Genomic DNA, 22,455 nt, shown 5'->3' with positions numbered 1-22,455 from the left:
GCCCTGGCCGCCTTGCCAGGAGGAGCTCATATGCATTCCTTGGTGCTCTCTGAATGCAGCTGACGTCCTGCCACTCTGGGCAGGCGCCTGTGTGCATGTGTGTGCGTGCCTGTCCAATGTAAACTGTGTTTTAGCTTCAATTTTAAAATCGTTCTGTACAGAGAGATGGAGTGGGGTGGGAGGGCAGAGTGGGCATAGGGAAGTGACTGCTCCCAGCATTGGGTGTTGGGTGGGCTCAAGAGGTCTGCAGGAGGTCTGCCCTGGCTCAGGCCTCCTCCTTGGGCTCAGCACGAAAGGGCTTTCAATTAATTAAGTAAAAACTTTTTCTCCTTTTTTACAAAAATGCAAAAATCAACAAACTTATTGGAAATAAAATATGAACTTGCAGTGGTACATTGTTTACATGGGGGGATGGGGGCTCAAATGAGGACTGCTAGGTGAGCTGGAGCCCTTTCTCAGTCATGGAAACAGCTCGTGCCACACCCTGTGGTGTGAGGAGGCAGCTGATGAGGCCCGGGACCCATCTCAACTCAAAGCCAGATTAAGTGCTCTCTGACACAGAGACCCAGGCCCTGTGACTTCTGTTCAGGGCTCTGTAACCATCTGTAAGTAGTTTCCAAAAAGCAACAGGACTCTTCATTGTTTCTCAAAGAACAGATAGGGTGGATTGTATAGAGACATCAAAAGAAATGGGGCTGGGCTGGAGAGATGGCTCAGCTTTTAAGGCACTTGCCTACAAAGTCTAACGACCCAGGTTTGATTCCCCAGTACCCACGTAAAGTCATTTACGCTTGGTGGTGCATGCATCTAGAGTTTGTTTGCAGTGGCTAGAGGCCCTGGTATGTTCATTCTCTCTTCCTATCTGCCTCTGTCTTTCTCACTTAAATAAAAACAAAATTATAGCCAGGTATGATGGCACACACCTTTAATCCCAGTGCTTGGGAGGCAGAGGTAGGAGGATCACCATGAGTTTGAGGCCACCCTGAGACTACATAGTGAATTCCAGTTCAGTTAGACCTAGACTGAGAACCTTCCTCAAAAAAAAAAATAAAGTAAAATGAATCATGTATGTATATATGAGGTTGCTGAGGAAGTGTACTGCCTTCCTTCTGCCTTACCCTCACCCATTCCTAAAGCATATTTTTATTGTTATTTTATTATTATTATTATTTTCTGAGGTAGGGTGTCATTCTAGCCCAGGCTGTCCCGGAATTCACTGTATAGTCTCAGGGTGGCCTTGAACTCATGGTGATCCTCCTACTTCTGCCTCCTGAGTGCTGGGATTAAAGGCGTGTATCACCACACCTGGCTCCAAGATACATTCTTTATGCCCCACTCCTGGGATTGAGAAAACACCCAAGTAGAGGCTCTACCTGGCTTCAGAGCTAGAGCTGCCCACCTCCTCCCTTCGCTTGTGCAGGCTCAGGCCATTTTGCTTTACTAGGAGCACAGCTATCAGAAAGACTCTGCCAGGGACCCTCTGCTGTCACACAGGACTGTCCAGCAGCCACTCAGCCTCATGGTCCTCACACCAGGCCCCTGTTCTTGGTCAAGGACCACAGTAACTGATGTATCAGTTATAAAATGGTAATGTTCAAAGACATGGCCAAAATACCAATAACGCTGACCTTCCCATGCCCTCCTCTGGCTCAGCTCCAAAACTCCCACCTCTGCTTTGTGGCACATGGATTCTAGGAGAGAGGCCCTTCATGTCTCCTGAGTGCTGTGGAGAAGACCTACAGGCCTAACAAGCCTTCCTAGGCCCACAGCAGACCAGCTGTAGTGAACAATGTTTATTTTTTATTTTCACTAAGAACAGTTCTAGTTGGCAGGTGCCATCTGAGGGAGGAGGTGTTCTCATCAGACAGTAAAACTGTCCTTTCTGTTTCTATTTGTGCCAGCCGTGCTGCCTGCCAGCTGCCCTCCCAGAGCCACTGTCCCTGATTCCCAGCTCCCTCTAGTAGTGGCCACCACCCTTCTCCCAGGCAGCTTTGGTAGTATCCTTTCTTTGTTCACACAGCCCTGGGCTCCATTCCAGAAGCTGGAACACAGTTCCCGGGGGCAGATGGCCCTGGGCCGTGTCCCACAGAACAGCTTTTTGCAGGGTGGCGGCAGGACTAGGAGATGCTGGGCTGTGGCAGAGCTGAGGCCAGTCGCAAGGATGGGCAAGGAGTGGATTAGCATTGATGCTGCTCCATCACCGCGAGCTGCTCCGGCAGGAGCGTCTGCACAGTGAGCCTTCTGACTGCTGGGCTTCCAAGCTACACCAGGCTGGAGGGCCACATTGTGGCAGGGAAGACCCCAGGCTTTTAGTGCAGCCACAGAGCATGCTGTCCTAGCCTCCCACTCCTACTGCCTGGGGCGTGGGGTGTGCTGGAAGGCCTGCTTGGCTCGCTGCCTTCGCAGTTTCACAAAGGCCTGCGCCTCGCGATCACCCTTCCGACTCTCCAGTAGCTGCAGGATTGGATCCCCTGTGGAGAGAAGGGTTTGAAGGTCAGACTTTGAGAGGGAGAGGTTATAGTTAGAAGAGCTAATATAGGTGCTGGGGAGATGGCTCAGCAGCTAAAGGTGTTTATAAAGCCTGAAGATCACAGTTTTGATACCCAGGAACCAAATAAAGCCAGATGCACCAAGTGACATGTGTCTGGAGTTCATTTGCAGTGGCAAGAGGCCCTGGCATGCCCATATGCACTCTCGCTGCCTCTCAAATAAATAAAATGGAGTTTTTAAAGACAAGCTAATATACCTAAGGTCTAGAATGACAGAAATGGCACATGAAGCCGGGCGTGGTGGCGCACGTCTTTAATCCCAGCACTTGGGAAGCAGAGGTAGGAGGATCCCTGTGAGTTTGAGGCCACCCTGAGACTCCATAGTGAATTCCAGGTCAGCCTGGGCTAGAGTGAAACCCTACCTCAAAACAAAAAAAGAGGGGGTCTGGAGAGATGGTTTAGCGGTTAAGACGCTTGTCTGTAAAGCCTGAGGACCCATGGTCTACTCTCCAAGTCCCAAGTAAGCCAAATGCAAAAGGAGATGCAAGATCTCACTTGTGCACAAGGGGGCGCATGCATCTGGAGTCTCTCACTCCCTGTCACAAAAAGGAAAAGGGGGGCCAGTGTGTTGGGCTTGCCTAAAAATAGGTGATCTTTTGCCTAGGAGAAAGTTACCTCTCAAAGCCTCCACTAGGAGACTTGCTGGACTCCTTAGCAACACAAGCCATGTGCCTTTTCACAGGCTTCCATCTCTCCCACTCCCAGGGCAGCTTTGGAGCCCCTGCTCCCTTACTTCCCTGCCCTGGGACTCGGGCCTACCAATGAGCACAGGATATGTGAGAGGCAGTCGAATCTGAGGTACTTCTCCAGGCTCCTCACAGTCTGTCAATCCGGGCACCCTACATAGTGGTAGGAAGGCCTCTCCTTCAAGGTCATCTGCTCCCAACGTGTCATGGTCTAGCACAGTGAGCAGCAGACATGCCCCATCCTTGCGGCACGGCTCAGCAGGCACCAGGCTGTCAGGGAAGGGAGTCTCGGTTGTCTGTCTCAGGACTACCATCACTCCTCCCCTTCAATGCATAGATTATACCTTCACTGAGGACAGACACATACATGCCAGGCTCATCTCTGCCATGTGGTATAACACCTGCACTGACCTTGTGCCAGGCCCATCTTTCACAGACCGCAGCAGGTCCCTGAAGAGCTCGGGATATAGCAACCTTCCCTGGATGCTTCTGAATTCAACGTGGGATACCCCACCCCTTCCTCCCAGGCAGGAAAACTCATCCCCAAAGGCCCCTTCCCTCAGGTCCCATGTGGGTCATCTCATGGGCTGCTTGGGGAAGGGGGCCCCCCAATGGGAGGTGAAGGATAAGGTCTAGAAAAGTAGCGACCCACTCACAATTCAAAGGTCTCATCAAACAGTGGGTGAAGGTCCTTCTTGTGCTTCTGGGTCTCCCGGGGGGCCAGCTCAGGAAACTCATGCCTGGGCTCCAGGGTTAGCTGGACAAAGGGGTCACTGGATCCTAGCAAAGTGGTCCAGGGGAGGAGGGGCTGAGTTTTAGTCACCCTTCACAGCATAGCTGCCTCCTGGTAACTGGAGGAAATGTACCCAGAGCTCCTGCTGACCCCCACCCCCCGCCCCAAGGAGGGTGCTTGGGGAGTGCCGCTCACCATTCGAGTCCAGAGGCAGCAGGCTGGAGGCACTGAGCAGCTCAACACGCAGCTTCTGCTCGGAGGCACGGTAGGAGGCCTTGATTGTGACTGCGCCCAGCTGCTCAGAGGAGGTTTCAGCCTGGCATGGGATGGATCGTGCATTAGATCAGCTGGGGAAGAGCAGGGTGGGAGCCACTCCAGCCCCGTGGGCGCGGGAGGGGTGGGAGGGGAGCCTCACCTGCTGCTGGATTCGGCTACGAAAGTACTTCTGGATGAGCTCCCGGCTGGAGGCTGCTTGCAGCTCCAGGTCCTTCTGCAGAGCCTGGAACCGCAATGCCCAGCATCTACCTTGAATGTCAGCATGCCTGACCATAGGCAGCAGTGCCACAGGACCGTGGAGAAAGGGGTAAACAGTGCCCAGCAATGTCTGGCAGACACTGGGATGGAGGCACTGGGCAGCCTGCTTGGAAGCATGCCTGTGCCCAGTGCAAGCACAGGAACCCTGTACTTTGAAGGGCACCACACTTGGGTTCTGGTTCCACTGCTGCCATCTTAAAATTTGTAATAATTTTGAATAATGTACTAGGCCCCATGAATTATATAGTGAGTCTTAGGTATGGATGTGCACAAAGACAGACTCCCTGTCCTGACCTCTAAACTGAGAGCTCACCGAAAGAGCCTTACACATGAACTCTGGCAGAATGTTTACCTTTCATGACAAGGAGCTGGATTTATCCCCTGCACTGTTAAGAAAAAAGACCCCTGGGCTGGAGAGATGGTTTAGTGGTTAGGGCACTTGCCTGTGAAGCCTAAGGACCCATGTTCTACTCTCCAGATTCCATGTTAGCCAGACGCACAAAGGTGAGGCAAATGCAAGGTTGCACATGCCCACTAGAAGCAAGCAGCTGGAGTTTCACTGTAGTGGCTGAGGCCCTGGCACGCCAATTCTGTCTCTCTAAAAGAATAAAACCAAGGGCTGGAGAGATGGCTTAGTGGTTAAGGCATTTGCCTGCAAAGCCAAAGGATCCAGGTTCAATTCTCCAGGACCCACATAAGCCAGATGCATTACGTGGAGTTTGTTTGCAGTGGCTGAAGGCCCTGGTGCACCCATTCTCTCTCCCTCTCTTTCTCGCAAATAATTAAAAATTTTTTTTGTTCATTTTTATTTATTTATTTGAGAGTGACAGAGAGAGAAAGAGGCAGAGAGAGAGAGAGAGAGAATGGGCGCACCAGGGCTTCCAGCCACTGCAAATGAACTCCAGATGCATGTGCCACCTTGTGCATCTGACTAACGTGGGTCCTGGGGAATGGAGCCTTGAACCGGAGTCCTTAGGCTTCACAGGCAAGTGCTTAACTGCTAAGCCATCTCTCCAGCCCTAAATAAATTTTTTGTTTGTTTGTTTTTTCAAGGTAAGGTCTCACTTTAGGTCAGGCTGACCTGGAATTCTCTATATAGTATCAGGGTGGCCTTGAACTCACAGTGATCCTCCTACCTCTGCCTCCCGAGTGCAGGGATTAAAGGCGTGCGCCACCACGCCCGGCTCTAAATAATTTTTTTTTATAAAAGAATAAAACCAATAAAAAACATAGTGAAAAGACCCCTACCTTGAAAGTAGCTGTGTGCAGGGCCTCTGGTGGCAGACCACAACCCTCAGCATGGAAGCAGATCTCCAGGTTCTGAAGGAAAGAGCAGAGGTGACCCCAGGCATGGAGTGTGCCAGGGTTATTGTCCTCATGGCTGGCATCATTACCTGCAGGGCAACCTTCAGCCTGCTAGAGGCCAGGGACGAGCTACGCTGGGAGACGGCTGCCTCCGCTAGCACCTTGAGAGTGTGGGTCCAGAGCAGGGTCAGAAGGCTGGCCGAGGGCAGCGGAGTGCCAGACACAGGATGATGCAACAGAGAAGGAGGAAGCAAAGATGCTCTTGAGAAAGGGGATGCCCCAGACCCACCTTGGGGCTTCACCCTACCTTCCCCACAAGGTGAAGCTGGCCAGTACTGTGGGTGGTGGACGGAGGGAGGGGCTGGCCTCCTGAGGGAAGGAGGATGAGCAGGGATCAAAGGAATTAGCATGTGTCAACCTCAGGGGAGAACCCTCTTCTGCAGGATTACAGAACACCAACAAACCATGAAAGAGTGCAGGGGAAGACTAAACCCTATTGTCAGAATCATGACTCCAGACAGTGTAGGCTAAATAAATAAATATTTTTTTTTTGTTTTGTTTTTCGAGGTAGGGTCTCACTCTAGCTTAGGCTGACCTGGAATTCACTACATAGTCTCAGGGTGGCCTACCATTGCTTCCTGAGGGCTGGGATTAAAGGCTTGTGCTGCCATGCCTTTTTTTTTTTTTTTCCCCTGAGGTAGGTTCTCACTCTAGCCCAGGCTGACCTGAAATTCACTATGGAGTCTCAGGGTGGCCTTGAACTCACAGCGATTCTCCTACCTCTGCCTCTTGAGTGCTGGGATTAAAGGCATGCACCACCACGCCCAGGACGCCTTATTTTTTACCCAAAAAAAAGTGTTGGAAAGATGGCTTAGTGGTTAGGGCACTTGCCTGCAAAGCCAAAGGATCTTGGCTCAATTCCCCAGGACCCACGTAAACCAGATGCACAAGGTGGCATGTGCATCTGGAGTTCATTTGCAGTGGCTGGAGGCCCTGGCACACCCATTCTCTCTCTCCCTCTCTCAAATATATGAATAAGCAAATATTTAAAAAGTACTTTGGGGCTGGAGAGATGGCTTAGTGGTTAAGCGCTTTCCTGTGAAGCCTAAGGACCCTGGTTCAAGGCTCGACTCCCCAGGACCCACGTTAGCCAGATGCACAAGGGGGTGCATGCGTCTGGAGTTCGTTTGCAGTGGCTGGAAGCCCGGGCACGCCCATTCTCTCTTTCACTCTCCGCCTCTCTCTCTGTCACTCTCAAATAAATAAAAATAAACAAAAAAAATTTTTAAAATATTTTGAAGTAGTTCATTTAGCCAGGCATGGTGGCACATTCCTTTAATCCTAGCACTCTGGAAGCAGAAGTAGGAGGATCGCCATGAGTATGAGGCCACCTTGAGACTACGTAGTGAATTCCAGGTCAGCCTGAGCTAGAGTGAGACTACCTTGAAAAACCAAAAGTAAATAAATTATTCATTTAGCTGAGCGTGTTGGAGCATATCTTTAATCCAAGCACTCAGAAGGTGGAGGTAGGAGGATCGCCATGAGTTTGAGGCCACCCTGAGACTACATAGTGAATTTCAGGTCAGCCTGAGCTACAGTGAAACCCTACCTCAGAAAACAAAAGTGTGATGGGCTGGAGAGAGGGAATAGTGGTTAAAGGCACTTGCTTGCGATTGCTGGTGGCTCGATTCCTCAGTTTCCATGTAAAGCCAGAGGACTCAGTGGTGCATATACCTGGAGTTCATTTATAGTGGCAAGAGGCCCTAGTGTACCCTATTCTCTGCCTCTTCCTTTCTCTCTCCTTGTAAATAAATAAGTGAAAATATATGTTTTTTAATGTGTGAAAGTGCCTAGCACACCTTTAATCCCAGCACTCCCGAGACGGAGGTAAAGAGGACCGCTGTAGCTGGAGCTACAGAGTAAGTCCTGGGCAAGAGTGAGACACTGCTCAAAACAACGACAAAGTGTGAAATTGTATGTGTGTGCACACACATGCATGTGTGAGTGCGTGCCACAGTGGCATGTGAAGATCAGAGAACAACTGTAGAGTCAGTCCTTGCCTTCCACCTTGAGATCAGTTCTCCACCTCCTCCTTTTTCTAAATATATATATATATAAATATTGTTTTTTAGTATTTTTTTAAATTTTTTTTTAATTTATTTATTTGAGAGCGACAGACACAGAGAGAAAGACAGATAGAGGGAGAGAGAGAGAATGGGCACGTCAGGGCTTCCAGCCTCTGCAAACGAACTCCAGACGCGTGCGCCCCCTTGTGCATCTGGCTAACATGGGACCTGGGGAACCGAGCCTCGAACCGGGGTCCTTAGGCTTCATAGGCAAGTGCTTAACCGTTAAGCCATCTCTCCAGCCCTAAATATATATTTTATTTATTTACTTGTTTCTTTGACAGAGAGAGAGAGAGGCAGACAGAGAGAAGATATGAATGGGTACTCCTGGGCCTCTAGCCACTGCAAATGAACTCCAGACATGTGCACCACTTTGTGCATCTGGCTTATGTGTGTTCTGGGGAATCGAACCTGGGTCCTTAGGCTTTGCAGGCAACTGCCTTAACTACTAAGCCATCTCTCCAGCCCCACCTTCTCCTTGTTACAGGTCAGTCCTTGCCTTCCACTTTGTTTAAGGGAGGTCTCTTGTTCGGCACTGCACTTGCTAGGCTAGCTGGCCCATGGGCTTCTGGGATTCTCCTGTCTCCACCTTCTGTCTTGCTGGTAGCATGCTACCACCTCTGGTTTTACATGGGTCTGGGGATCTAAAACCAGGTTGTCACACTTGAAAAGAAAGTACTTTTACCCACTGAGCCATGTCCCCAGAGCCTCTAAAGGCTTTTTTTTAATTAATTAATTTGAGAGAGAGAGGCACGTAGAGAGAGAGAGAAAGAAAGAGACCTTTAGCCATTATAAACAAACTCCAGACACATGTGCCATCCATCTTCCGTGGGTACTGGGGAATCAAACCTGGGTCCTTTGGCTTTGCAGGCAAATGCCTTAACCACTAAACCATCTCTCCAGTCCTAAAGGTTTTTTAAAAATTTTATTTTTGGTCAGGCGTGGTGGCGCATGCCTTTAATCCCAGCAGTAGAAAGGCAGAGGTATGAGAATCACCATGAGTTCGAGGCCACCCTGAGACTACATAGTGAATTCAAGGTCAGCCTGGGCCAGAGTGAGACCCTACCTTGAAAAACCAAAAAAAAAAAAATTTTTTTTTTTATCTATTTAGTTCAAAGAGAGAGGGAGAAAAAGGGGCAGAGAGAGAGAGAGAGATTGAGAATGGGTGCAACAGGGCCTCCAGCCACTGCAAATGAAACCCAGGTGCATGCATCACCTTGTGTATCTGGCTTACGTGGGTCCTTGGGAATTGAACCTAGGTCCTTTGGTTTTGCATGCAAGTGCTTAACCACCAAGCACCACACTTTACCCTCTGAGTGATCTCTCCAGGCACAAGCACATTTTCCTCAAATAAATGAGAACCAGCTCTTTATAAAAAGCAGTAGCTTTGTTCAAAACCCTTTAGAGGGGCCGATTCCCTAGTGTCCACACAAAGCCAGATGCACAAAGTGGCACATGTATCTGGAGTTTGTTTGCAGTGGTTAGAGGCCTTAGTGCACCCATTCTCCACCCCTCCCTCTACTTGCAGATAAATAGATAAAAAGAGTTTGGGGCTGGAGAGATGGCTTAGCAGTTACAGTGCTTGCTTGTGAAGCCTACAGACCCAGGTTTGATTCCCCAGTACCTACGTAAGCCAGATTCACAAGGTGACACATGCATTTGGAATTCATTTGCAGTGGCTAGAGGCCCTGGCATGCCCATTTCTACTCCCCCCCTTTTTTTTTTAATTTTTATTTATTTATTTGAGAGCAACAGACACAGAGAGAAAGACAGAGAGAGGGAGAGAGAGAGAATGGGCGCGCCAGGGCTTCCAGCCTCTGCAAACGAACTCCAGACACGTGCGCCCCCTTGTGCCTCTGGCTAACATGGGACCTGGGGAACCGAGCATTGAACCGGGGTCCTTAGGCTTCACAGGCAAGCGCTTAACCGCTAAGCCATCTCTCCAGCCCTCTACTCCCCTTTTTAATTTATTATATTTTTATTTTTATTTGTTTATTTGAGAGAGATAGAAGAAATGGGAGTAACAGGGGCCTCCAGCTGCTGAAAATGAACTTCAGATGCATGTGCCACCTTGTGCATCTGTCTTATATGGGTACTGGGAAATTGAACCTGGGTCTTTTGGCTTTGCAGGCAAATACCTTAACTGCTAAGCCACTTCCCCAGCAATCTCTCTCTTTTTGGTTTTTCAAGGTAGGGTCTGGCTCTAGCCCAGGATGACCTGCAATTCACTATGTAATATCAGGGAAGCCTTGAACTCATGGTGATCCTCTTACTTCTGCCTCCTGAGTGCTGGGATTAAAGGCATGTGCTACAATGCCCAGCCCCATTCTCTCTCTACCTATCTGCCTCTTTCAGTTTCTCAAATAAATAAGTAAGATATTTAATTTACTTTTTTGAAAAATGGGGCTGGAGAGATAGTTTAGCAGTTAAGGTGCTTGCCTGCAAAGCCTAAGGACCCAGGTTCAATCCCCCAGTACTCAGGTAAGCCAGATGCACATGGTGGCACATGTGTCAGAGTTCATTTGCAGTGGCTAGAGTCCCTGGCATCCCCATTCTCTTTCTCTCATAAAATGAAAAAAAATACAAAAATATTTAAAAAATTAAATGCACTAAAAAAATAAGACGAAGGGCTGGAGAGATGGCTTAGCGGTTAAGATGTCAAAGCCATAGGATCCCAGTTCAATTCTCCAGGACCCACATAAGCCAGATGCATAAGGGGGCGCATGCAAATGGAGTTCGTTTGTAGTGGTTGGAAGCCCTGGTGTACCCATTCTCTCTCCGCCTCTTCCTCTCTCTGTCTGTTGCTGTCAAATAAATAAATGAAAATAAACAAAACCAAGATGGAAAGCAAGCAGTTGAGGAAGATGCCTGATAGCATTCTCAGGGCGCAGACTCCACCTGGAGGAAGGTCAGGATGGGGGTCAGCATCACTGTAGCTAATAGTCACTCAATTTCCTGCTCACAGAGACTGCTCAGCACCTCGTGTGACCCATTTAGTCCTCACTGGACACCAGAACAGTGATCACAGGCACTGAAAAGTGTTAACTGTTTGAAACCACCAAGGAGCAAAGCTGGAGTCTGGCCTCAGGCTGTCTAGAATCCGTACTTTAAACACTAACCAGAAGGTCCCCTAAATTCTGGGCCAATACCACCAGATGCCTAAAGAGGCGGTCAGAGGCTTTAAGGTGGGTCCAGCCCTAAGGAGGAATAGATGGGCAGATTTTTGCTCAGCTTACAGAAGGAAGTGCTTAGAGCTGGGCAGAACGAAATGTGCAGACGTGGAAGGCAGTGGGCTCCCTGTCCCTGTGAGCAGTCTCTCTAAGGAGGTCACCAAAGGGGTTTGCAACCTAGCACCTGCCCCCAGTAGACGCTGAGGCCTTGGAGAGGTGGGGTGGTGGGGCCACGGCGGGGCGGGGGCCGCAGACCTGCTGAAGTTCTCCTGCACCAGGTTGGTGTTCATGTAGCAAAGCTTCACCTCCAGGAACTTCAGCAGTGGCACAATGGCCTATGGGTGAGGAACACGTCCAGCTCAGGCCCATTTCAGTCACCACCCCATTCCCTACCCCAGGCCATGGGCGAGGGAACGAGGAGGGCCAGGGGCTGTTAAGTGCCCTGTTTGTAATGTCTGCAGAACCCAACCCCTGCCTCCCTCTGTCTTCCTCTCCCCTCCGTGGCCCTCTGCCGTGGGTTCTAAGCACACTGCCTAGCACAGTGCCACCTTGGGACCTTAGCCCCTGCTGTTCCCTCTGCCTCAAAGCCTCATATGCTCTTCCCTAGTCATCTTCAGAGCTCCTTTTATTGCTTCCTGTTTTTTTTTTTTTTTTTTTAAGGTAAGGTCTCACTCTGCTCCGAGCTGACCTGGAATTAACTGTATAGTCTCAGAGTGGCCTCAAACTCACAGTGATCCTCCTACTATGTCTCCCGAGTGCTGGGATTAAAGGCGTGCGCCACCACGCCCGAGTAGCTGTTGTCCTTTGAATAAGGCCTTTCCTGGCCACTATCTAACATTATAACACTTTGACACTTCCCACCCCACCTCCTTCTCTGTTTTATTATCCTCTAGAATTTATCATTATTTAAGACATTATAGAAGTATTTACAGGGCTGGAGAGATGGCTTAGCGGTTAAGCACTTGCCTGTGAAGCCTAAGAACCCCGGTTCGAGGCTCGATTCCCCAGAACCCACATTAGCCAGGTGCACAAGGGGGCGCACGTGTCTGGAGTTTGTTTGCAGTGGCTGGAAGCCCTGGCACGTTTATTCTCTCTCTCTGCCTCTTTCTGTCTGTTGCTCTCAAATAAATAAATTTTAAAAATTAAAAAACAGAAGTGTTTGCAAATGCACACATACCTGCATGTATATTTATCATTATGGCTACAACTAAGATTGTAGTTGTATAGACCTGTGTCTTTAGCTTTTTCCCCTTCCCCCACTACAGTGTGAGCAGTAGGAAAACAGGAATTTCTGTCAACTTGTTCACTCATCTAGCCCCAGTGCTTAAATCAGTATCTAGGACAACAATAGGTGCTTATCGACAGTAGCTAGATTAATGAATAACTTTACCTGTTACAGATGAGGAGCTTGGGGTTAGCTAGCTCGCATAAACAGGGCAATAGAACTGGTAGGCACTGGAAAGGGTCTGTTCCTAGGCCTGCTGGGCCCCAGAGCCGAGCTGAGCCTCCCCAGGGTAGTCCTACATTGACCACTGATGTTGGGAAAGCCCATACCATGATCTTACTGAACGTCCAAGGGGGAAACCGAGGAAGATGTCACAGCTGGACCAAGTCTGGGGGGCTAATCTCTGACACTCCCAGACACCCCAAGATTTCCAACCCCTTCCCACCTCAGGCACCCTTTCCAACCCCAGATACGCAGGGCTGGCAGAAGCTCAGTATGAGGGACACTCACATCCTCAGGCAGAACAGATTCCTTGACACCCATGAGTTTCTGGATGCGTGTGGCAATGCCCACCTCCAGCTAGGGACAGAAAGTGGTAGATGAAGAGAGACTGGAAGTGAGTGGGGAATCGACAGAGTTAGCTAGGCTGGGGCCTGAGTTTAGGTTTAGGGTAGGGGGATAGGCACTAAGCTCAGTTCTTGCGGGGGGATAGGGGAGGATTCCTAGGGGATCAAACAATGTACCTGCTCAGCCAAGGTACGGACACCGGTACGGATCTCATGGTTCAACCCAGCCAATGCGCCCTGCAGCTGGGCATGCAGTGTATTATGCAGCTGCCCCTGCTCCAGCACAGCGCCAACCCGCTGCTCCAGGGCTTCCCATGCCAGCTGAGTGGGCAGCTTGCCAATCACGAGCCGCAGCTGCTCCATGTCATTCACCACTACACACAGCTGGGGACAGGAGTGGGCAGAGAGATACAGGTTTTTCTGAATGGTGACAGCACACGCAGGTCCTCTTCACCCTGGTCAGCCTCTCCATCCAGCTTTGGCCCTTACCATATTGGCTGCCTGACTCTGGTCCTTCTGACCCTTAGAGAGCTCACGAGCCCGAGCCTTTATAAGGCTGCAGTACACCAGGGCCAGCCGGCAGGTGTCCTGGAATAGGTAGGTTAAAAGGGATTGATCAATAAATAGATGGACTCTCAGGATCAGTAGAAAAAGGCCTCGAGGGCTGTAGAGATGGCTTAGTGGTTAAGGCGTTTGCCTGCAAAGCCAAAGGACCCAGGTTTGGTTCCCCAGGACCCACGTAAACCAGATGCACAAGGTGGCACATATGTCTGGAGTTCGTGTACAGTGGCTGAAGGCCCTGGCATGCCCATTCTCTCTCTCATTCTTTCTGTCTCTTTCTCTCAAAGCAATAAAGTAAAATAAAAACTTAAAAAAAAAAAGGCACTCACTATGTAGCTAGCTGAGAATGACTTTGAACTTTTTTTGTCTATTTGGTTTTGGTTTTTCTTTTTTTTTTTTGTTTATTTTTATTTATTTATTTGAGAGTAACAGACAGAGAGAGGAAGAGGCAGATTGAGAGAGAGAGAGAGGAGACAGAGAGAGAGAGAGAGAGGGAAAGATAGAGAGAAAGAAGGAATGGGTGCGCCAGGGCCTCTAGCCACTGCAAATGAACTCCAGATGTGTGTGCCCCTTGTGCATCTGGCTAATGTGGAATTGAGCCTCGAACAAGGGTCCTTAGGCTTCACAGGTAAGTGCTTAACTGCTATGCCATTTCTCCAGCCCTGGTTTTGGTTTTCTGAGGTAGGGTCTCACTGTAGCCCAGGCTGACCTGGAATTCACTAAGAATTCTCAGGGTGACCGTCAAACACATAGCAATCCTCCTACCTCTGCCTCATGAGTGCTGGGATTAAAGGCGTGCGCCAACATGCCCGGCTTTAGACTTTGATTTTATTTAGAAGATGTGCTTTCTCTCCCTTTCTCTTTTTCTTCAGAGCTGGGGATGGAACCCAGGGTCTCACCATGTTAGACAAGCACTGCACTACTAAGCTACACCCCAACCTTGCATAGGAGGTAGGGTGCTCCTCCTTTGAGGGCCTAGGAGAAACTGGGCAGGGTGGCAGTGAGATCGTCCTACAGTGGAGAAGGATAGATGGTAGACGCTGTACCTCCACAAACTTGACCGTGATCATAAAGGCCACTTCTGGGTCAGGCCAGTCCAGCTGCCGGGCGGTGTGGCTGATCTGGGCAAAGCAGGTGGACAGATCCACAGCAGAGGTGCTGTGCTTGGTTAGTTCACCCAGGGGCACCAGCTGGCAGAAGAGGAGCACTTAGAAAGCAGGTCTCAGGACAGACACAAATTTATTCCTCCCACAACGCTGCCAAGCACAGTGCTGAGCAGGGCTCTGCCTAGACTACCCCCCCCCCCAGCCAGCCCACAGGAGCCCTGGGGGAAAGGGAAGCCCTAGTAAACCCCCAGAACCACATTTTGCACACAGATAGCCAGAAGAGCATCCAAAGCAAATGTTCCAAGCAGGTGACCAGAGGCCCCAACCCCCAAACCCGGGGCCCTGCGCACGCGCACCGAGTCCATCTGCACTGCGCGCTGCACCCGCTCCAGGGCGACACTGTAGGTCTTCTGCAGCCAGGAAGGGATGGCAGGCTGGAACCAGAGGTGGAAACCATCCAGAGCCATGACTCCATCACTGGGGAGAGCAGAGGCTCAGCCTGCAGAAGGCAGAGGCTGGCCTAGGGCCACAGCCCTGGTACATATGTGCAGCCCACCTGCACCTGACCTGTTGCCCACCTGTCTGAGGAGACCGGGCCCAACTGACAGAATTCCTTGAGGCAGACATAGAGCTGGAAGAGACTTTCCCCCATCTCCGGGGACATGGAGCTGCCCACTGCCTCCGTGTGGCCCTGCACCCGCTTGGCTACCTGCAAGGAAAAGGTGTGGTGAGCGGGGCTATGGAGCAGGGCAGAGGTGTGCTGTCTGGGGACAGAGTGGATCTTACCAGCCACTGCAGCTCCTGGAAAGCCATGGAGAAAAGGTCAATCTTGAGGACACTAGAGGAAAGATGGCAGGTGTGACCCGGGGGGTGGACTCCAGGGTCCCTCATGTTCACTACCTCCGACCCACCTCAGCTCACTTGTGAAAGATCTTGTTCCATGTGCGACGACACTGGTGTAGGTCTCCCATGACATCCTGCACCAAGCTCAGCAAGGCCTTGCCTGCCTCCAGCATGCCCTGCCAGGGACAAGGGTGGCTGAGTAAGACTGCGGCGGGCGCCCCACCCACCCCAGCCACTGCTCAGTCTCTCTACCTGAACCACGGACTGGTGCTGCTGTTGCTTCAGGTGGAACCACTCAACTGTGCCAGCCTGTGGGCAGAAAGGCAGTGAACAAGGAAGGGTTGCTGGGCCAAGGTACACATCCATCCTCACCCCACAGAGGGTGCCTACCCGCAGGGCCTCAGAAACCAGCTGGGGTAGCGGGTCATTGTCTGGGCACAGTTCTCTGAAGGCCTTCATCTTGCACATCTGCACCAAGACCCTGGGAGACAAAGGGGTCCGACCCGAGGACCGCTGTGCCATTCTACCATCGTTCCTCCAGCAGACCTCTCCCTCCGACCCTTGCAAGCAGCCCCGCACTCTCATCACCGACCCCCGCAGGAGCAGAAGGGTGACCACTGACCTGAGAAGAGACTGCAGTCGAGCTGGGGAGTCGGAGACAGAGAGCGGAAAGACTGAGCGGAACTTCCGTATGAGGGAGAGTCCATAAGCCAGAAGGGAGGTGAACGAGCTTGCCAGCTCCTCTTGCTGCAAACCCGTGAGCCTGTGAGGGATCCTGTGCCTCTCAGAGCCAGAGCCCTGCCCTATACCCGTCAGCTCACCCACCTGCTCGGCCTTGAGCCTGCCCCGGATCCACTGGTACTCCATGCTGGTGATGGGATGCAGCAGGCAGTTGCTGGGGAACTCCAGGCTCTGGTAGAGACGGCTGTAGGCTAGCCACTGCCTGCGGGGCCAAGAAGCCCTGAGCAAGGGCCTCCCTGGCAAGACCTACCCTGCTCCAGAGCTTCCTATGCAGCCCCATCACCAGCAGAGGCTGGACCCCAGTGGCTGATGGGGACTTGTGGGAGTTTTGCTTCTGTAGATGTTTTTTTCAAATCATGTCTCTTAAACTGAGCTATTTGGATTGAGAAAGCTTTAGGGATTTTCCTCTTTCTTCCTTTCATTCATTCTTCCTTTTTCTTTATATTTCTTTCTATCTTTTTCTTTTCTTTCTCTCTTTTTTTTTTCTTTTTCTTTTTTTGGAAGTAGGGTCTTGCTCTATCACAGGCTGACCTGTATTCTCAGGATGGCCTCAAACTCATGGTGATCTCCTAATTCTGCCTCCCGAGTGCTGTGATTAAAGGCATGTGCAACCATGCCCAGCTTTCCTTGTACTTCTTTAAAACCATTTCTTATGGGGGGGATGGATATTGCTCAGTGGTTAAGGTGCTTGCCTACAAGGCCTAACAACCTGGGTTCTATTTTTCAGTACCCACGTAAAGGCAGATGCACAAAATGGCACATGCATCTGAAGTTTGTTTGCAGCAGCTAGAGGCCCTAGCACATTAATTCTTTCTGTCTCTTTTCTCTCTATCTTTCTCTGCTTGTAAATAAAAAATAATAATTTTTTTTTAAAGAACCAGATGTGGTGGCATATGCCTTTAATCCAAGAACTTGGGAGGCAGAGGCAAGAGAATTACCATGAGCTCAAGGCCACCCTGAGACTACCTAGTGAAATCCATGTCAGTCTAGGCTAGAGAGTGAGACTCAATCTCAAAATACAAACAAATAAAAAAGTTGGCAACTGATTTAAAACTTAAAACAGGGCTGAAGAGGTGGCTTAGCGGTTAAGGTGCTTGCCTGCAAAGCCTAAGGACCCACTTTCGATTCCCCAGTACCCACGTAAGCCAGATGCACAAAGTAGCACATGCATCTGGAGTTTGTTTGCAGTGGCTGGAGGCCCTGGTAAAACATGGGACGGGGGAGCTGGTCAACAGTTATAGATGCTTGCTTATAAAGTCTGCTAGTCTAGGTTCAATTCTTCAGCCACTCATGTAAAGCCAAATGGGCATTCATTTGCAGTGGCAAGACCACCTGGCCCTCATACAAATTTTTAAGTAATTTTTTTGTTGTTGTTGTTGGTTTTTTTTTTTTTTTTTTTTTCGAGGTAGGGTTTCACTCTAGCCCAGGCTGACCTGGAATTCACTATGGAGTCTCAGGATGGCCTTGAACTCACTGTGATTCTCCTACCTCTGCCTCCCGAGTGCTGGGATTAAAGGTGTGCGCCACCACGCCCAGCAATAAATAATTTTTAAACCATGCAGTTTGGGCTCAAGAGCATACTCCCTAGAGTTAGGCTTTGGAATGCCAACCTGTAACAGCAGGCAGGCAGAGTGGGAAAGGGCTGTATACTCACGCCATGGACTGGTGGAAGTCAGAGAGGTCCTTTTGTGTGGCATGGAGAAAGAGGATGGTGGTGGCCTGAGGACTCAATGATGCATCCCAAGAAGTATTGCCTGCCTGAGGAGAACAGTGCAGTCCTGTCAGAACCTAGCAGGTAGCTCTGGTAGTGGCCAGCCCTGAGAGGGCAGTACCTGGTGCTGGGTGACTTCATGGGATACCAGCTGCTGCAGAAGGTGGAGGTGGACAGTGTAGCTAGGCTGGGAGCGGCTGGCCACGGTGGCTCTCTGCAGTGGGATCAACAGTGCTGTGAGCAAGGTGCCAGGTGCAGCCAATCCTCCACACCCCAGGAAGGCCAGAGACGCAAGGGCTAAATACACCCCTTGGACCAAGCCCTAGGCCTACCCGCTTGTGGATGAACTGGAACTGGAGGTGGCACTGGCCACGGTCCGGGTAGGTCTCAGTGCAGGGCTCCAGAGGATACCACTGATCCTCTCGGCAATGCAGGTCCTGGCAGGCGGGAGACACCGTGATGAGTGTCAGGACTTTGCACAGAATTGGGGTTGGGGGCCAGAGAAACTGGCCAGGTTCTGCTTGGATCAGACCTGGAGTCCCTGCCCAGAGCCCTTCACTCTCCCTGCCTTTACCTCCCTCCTAGCCCCTCTCCCCAGCCCTTACCTGCAACCTCAGAACCACGTTCCCCAGAAAATCGTCCTGGCCTTTGTCCTTCCGAGCCTCCTTAAAGATCCTGTTTGAGGCAGGATCCGTGAGGGTTCAGGTTGGAATCTACCCTGCTGCAGACACCACCGGAGCCCTCAAGGACAGAACCCACAGCCCAACATTCAGGGTGCATATGGGGGAAGGACGAAGGGAGCCCCCTCTTCCCGCTGGGCCTGCTGCACCCACCTTCGGAGCCCATGCAGATCTGTGAGTTCCCCAAGCTTCTGTCTAACAGACTCCACGGTGTCCAGGTCCCTAGAGGTCAGGCGTTTGAGTGAGACGCGGAGAAAGGGCCTGTGACCTCATCCCACTCCCTCTGTCCCTTCCCCCAGGGGCAGAGCATGCCACTCACCACATGTCTAAGTGAAAGCTGGCATTGGTGATATCTTCAAACTCCCTGCAGGGAGAAAAGACCATGCATGCCTAAGAGCCTTGGAGGGATAGGATCCCCTCCCTGTGTTAGACCAGGCCATAAGACCAAAGTCTGTCCTTCTGTCCCTTGAAGCTACCATCCTCATAATCTCTCATCTTGGAGTCTCAGCCATTCCTACTGGTTCTCCCCTCCCTCCTAACTACTCCCTTCCCTCCTTCAATGTAAGGCCCCTCATTTACCCAGAAAGGCCCAACTCTCCCTGCTTCATCAGCACCTGGGGTATCTCTCGATCTGACAAGGTCCTGCCATACAGCTTAGGCTAGCCTTGAACTTGCCAATATTCCTACCTCAGCCCCCTGTGTGTTAGGATCATAGGGTATGTCCCACCATGCATACATACAAAATGTTGCTTATGTCATGGATTTGTCCCATCTAGTCTACTCTGTCTAGCCTATCTTGAGAGCCCAGGGCTAAGCCTTGTCCCCTGAGTCAGGAAAACCACTGATCTTGTTGGCTAGAGAGACCCTGCTGCCTAGAGGAACCCTAGATGTGAACGGGGGCAGGGGAGAGGGAGTGGAAATGCCGGGGCAGGGCCACGTACAAGATAAAGGTCTCATCCCAGACAGGATTAAGCGTCTGGCTGATGACCTGGGTGCGGTGAGTCTGCTCCTCAGGGATGGTGTGTCTCACGACAGCCTTCTGCCGACGTCGGGACACGGGGCTGCCTTCTGGCATGCCCACCCCCTGCTCGATGCCCAGCAGGCAGTAGGGATCACTGAACCCTGGGGAGGAAGGATGACAAGGCTCCGGGGAGTCAGTCTCCCCATGAGTTCAATGGGGCCAAGCCTCCTGCATGAAGAGAACTGAAGAAGCCGGACAGGGGCCTTTCCAGATGCCAAGTATGAGTCCGCAGCATGGTGCCAATCCTGAAGGGATGGGCTCTTTGGCCATGATTTCTGGGCCAGACTCTGATGGGAAGAGGAACCCCCCAGGACAACCACTCACACTCACCACTGACATCCTTGCCCAGAATGCCTTTGGCCTGTTTCACTGTTGCCTTCAGACAAAATACTGGCTTCTGGAGGCATGGAAGGGAATGGCTTGAGTCTCCAAGAAGGGGCTTCCCACACCTGCTCCTAGTCCAGGGTGCCAGGGCCCATTTACCTCGAGCTCCCGGACATGCTGCAGTAGTTGCTGGTGCTCTGCTGGCTGAACCTGGAAAGCCTGTTGAGGGGGCAGGGTGTGGGAGGCTGGGGGCACAGGGTGGGGCAGCCAGGTGGGAATGGCAGGGGCTCCTTAGCCCCAGCCACAAGAAGGTGGGTAGGGTGGGGGCTGCGCTCACCTCCCGCAGGTATCGAAGGAGCTCTGAGGCCTCCTTCACATGGTTGGGCTCTGGCTGACCCAGGCGGTGCAGGACCGTATAGAGGGCTTCCTCATATAGCAGGTTCCGCTGAGACGCAGCAGGGACACCTCAGGGACCCCATCACCCAGAAGCCCTCCCTGAAACCAACACCTCAGAGCAGGGACAAAGCACACGTACAACGGAGGCTGAGCCCTCGGAAGGTTTTCTAACAGGCCGCTGCCATCAGACTTTACCACGGCTGTGAGGTCTCCCTCTGAGAGGATGGAGGGCTTCTCTCCACACCCCTCCACAACCCCCCAATTCCAACTCTTACCTCCTCAGGGGAGAAGTGGTGGGATGGAGGCTCGACCTAGGAGCGAGGTGGAAAGACGTGTCCCTGGAAGTCTGCTGACTCAGAGGCAGGAAGGCCTAGGCCCAAGGCAGCAGAGCCCCAGGCTCCCCGCCTCCAGGTCCACCTGTGTCCCTCACCTGTTCCCACAGCAGGCCTTCCGAGGGGCTGACCCCCAGGCCACCTCGGTCATGCTCTGATCTGTCATGGCTCACGTCCATGGGCACTCGGCTGGCCTAGCAGTGCTCCCTTACCACCTGCCCCCACCCTCTCTTCCTTCCCCAGAGGAAACAGCCACAGAGTTTACTTATCGGGCAGCCATCCGCCTCTCACCCCAGCAGCGGAAATGAGGCCCTGCAGCTGAGGTGGGTGAGTGGGGGGATGCCAGGAAGGCCTGGGTGGCCCATGGGGTCCCCAGGCAGCCCACCAGCCGCAGAGACACCGCTTTACAGGGCTGGTGCCTTGGGAGCCAAAGGAATAGGAGCCGGGGATTAGGACCACCAAAGGTAAGAGGTTAGAGAGACTCAGACCCAGACCTGATAGGACCACCCTAGCTCAGAGGACACATGGTGTACCCCCACTCTGCTGACCCCCCGCACTGTGCCCTCCAAGGCAGCGACACCCTGGACCAAAGAGGGCAGGTGTGGGAGGCAGCCAGCCAACTTCCTGTACCCCAAGAATGCTGGGCACCCCAGGCTGGCTCCTCTCCCCATCGAGGTCACTCCTACCTCCTGGGTGGTTTGGGGCGGGGGATCCTGCAGGTCTTTGGCCCTGCGGCGCCTTATCTTGATGGCCTGGCGCAGAAGTGGAGGGCGCCGCTGGGGATGGGAGAAGTGTGTCGCCATGGTGGCAGCTCTGCCCTTCTCTCTGCTGCCCTGTGGCCACCGGGTGCACAGCAAAGCCGCAGGATGATGCAAAAAGCCCCAAGGCTGCCACCCTCTGCCAGGGGAGGGTGGAGGGAAGAATCAGGGTGTCACTGCCTTGGAGGGGCTGTTCCCCCGCATCTTCTTCTGGCCTCCATCCTGTGGATGCTGTGGGTGGATAGGCCCCTCCCACCCTCCCATGGAGGCCCTAGAGAGAAGGCCCAGAGCTCCTGAGAAGGGCGGCAGAACCAGGCTAGGCAGCTGCCTTTTGTGTCCACGCTCTGCACTCAGGGAAGCTGAGCTGGGCCTATGAGGTTCTCACCCCAGGCTTCTCTGAAGAGGCTCCAGACCTGCAGAGGTGGGGCAGGGCCAGGGTGGTGGCTCAGCCCGCTCCACCCTACAGGTCACATTCCAGAGAGATGACATGACCAAGCTATGTTAGCCAAGGACAGCCCTATAGTCTCCGCCCCACCACTGTGGTCAAGAGGATGCTCCAGGTGCCCTTATAGGGGACTCAGCTAAACCTGAGACCCCTAGTGGGTTGGCAGAAGGGAGAGGTGGGAGAGGCCCTGAAGCCACTCTTGCCACCGGGGAGCGTTTGGCCACAAGGGATGGGACACTTCAGTGCTGGGCTTTTCCACAATTCTTTGACTCACTGAGAGGAGGGCACAGGCTTGGCTGTGAGCTTTGCCAGTTTTCTCCACTCCCCTTCCCTCAGGTATGCAAAATGCCACAAAGGTGTACATGGCCAAGCCATCAAGCCACACTGTCCTAAGCAGGCTTGTCTCTCTCAAGTCCTTGCACACAAGGAGGGATAAGATGTCTTCTCCTGACCCTGAGGCCAGGGCTGCAACTCTACTTAAGACCAGGAGGTGGCTGGAGAGGTGGCTTAGCAGTTAAGGCAACTGCCTGTGAAGCCTAAGGACCCGGGTTTGATTCTCCAGATCCCACGTAAACCAGATGCACATGGTGGCACATGCATCTGGAGTTCGTTTGCGGTGGCCAGAGGCCCTAGCGTGCCCATT

The 22,455-nt window shown here is 52.0% G+C and overlaps 1 protein-coding gene across 1 annotated transcript; it reads right to left on the bottom strand.

Annotated features, from left to right (window-relative positions):
- Positions 1 to 1,787: 1,787 nt before the first annotated feature.
- Positions 1,788 to 21,468, bottom strand: Unc13d (unc-13 homolog D). Its single transcript, XM_045158779.1, has 32 exons — positions 21,296 to 21,468; positions 20,553 to 20,588; positions 20,219 to 20,326; positions 20,041 to 20,100; positions 19,888 to 19,954; positions 19,478 to 19,658; positions 18,856 to 18,900; positions 18,690 to 18,758; positions 18,462 to 18,531; positions 18,189 to 18,293; positions 17,978 to 18,070; positions 17,800 to 17,903; positions 16,230 to 16,347; positions 16,027 to 16,151; positions 15,795 to 15,885; positions 15,657 to 15,713; positions 15,483 to 15,580; positions 15,348 to 15,399; positions 15,140 to 15,270; positions 14,918 to 15,038; positions 14,502 to 14,645; positions 13,384 to 13,482; positions 13,072 to 13,278; positions 12,839 to 12,907; positions 11,359 to 11,438; positions 5,897 to 6,002; positions 5,751 to 5,822; positions 4,384 to 4,467; positions 4,164 to 4,284; positions 3,892 to 4,015; positions 3,309 to 3,505; positions 1,788 to 2,471 (listed from the first exon to the last, which is right to left on the bottom strand). Exons 1-32 carry the CDS (start codon positions 21,410 to 21,412, stop codon positions 2,350 to 2,352), a joined length of 3,273 nt encoding a protein of 1,090 aa, XP_045014714.1. The 5' UTR covers positions 21,413 to 21,468; the 3' UTR covers positions 1,788 to 2,349.
- Positions 21,469 to 22,455: the final 987 nt, after the last annotated feature.

Source organism: Jaculus jaculus, chromosome 9 (genome assembly GCF_020740685.1).
Source record: "Jaculus jaculus isolate mJacJac1 chromosome 9, mJacJac1.mat.Y.cur, whole genome shotgun sequence".
Lineage (NCBI taxonomy): Eukaryota > Metazoa > Chordata > Mammalia > Rodentia > Dipodidae > Jaculus > Jaculus jaculus.
This window is presented reverse-complemented; position numbering and strand designations above follow the sequence as displayed.

Bases quoted from the DNA above. Each gene is read 5' to 3' on its own strand.
- Unc13d (XM_045158779.1), bottom strand. From the start codon at position 21,412: ATGGCGACACACTTCTCCCATCCCCAGCGGCGCCCTCCACTTCTGCGC. The intron at 4,468-5,750 runs GTAGGGGTCTTT...TTGCGGTTCCAG, and splicing joins TGCACACAGCTACTTTCAAG to GCTCTGCAGAAGGACCTGGA. The intron at 4,016-4,163 runs GTGAGCGGCACT...CCACTTTGCTAG, and splicing joins GCTGCCTCTGGACTCGAATG to GATCCAGTGACCCCTTTGTC.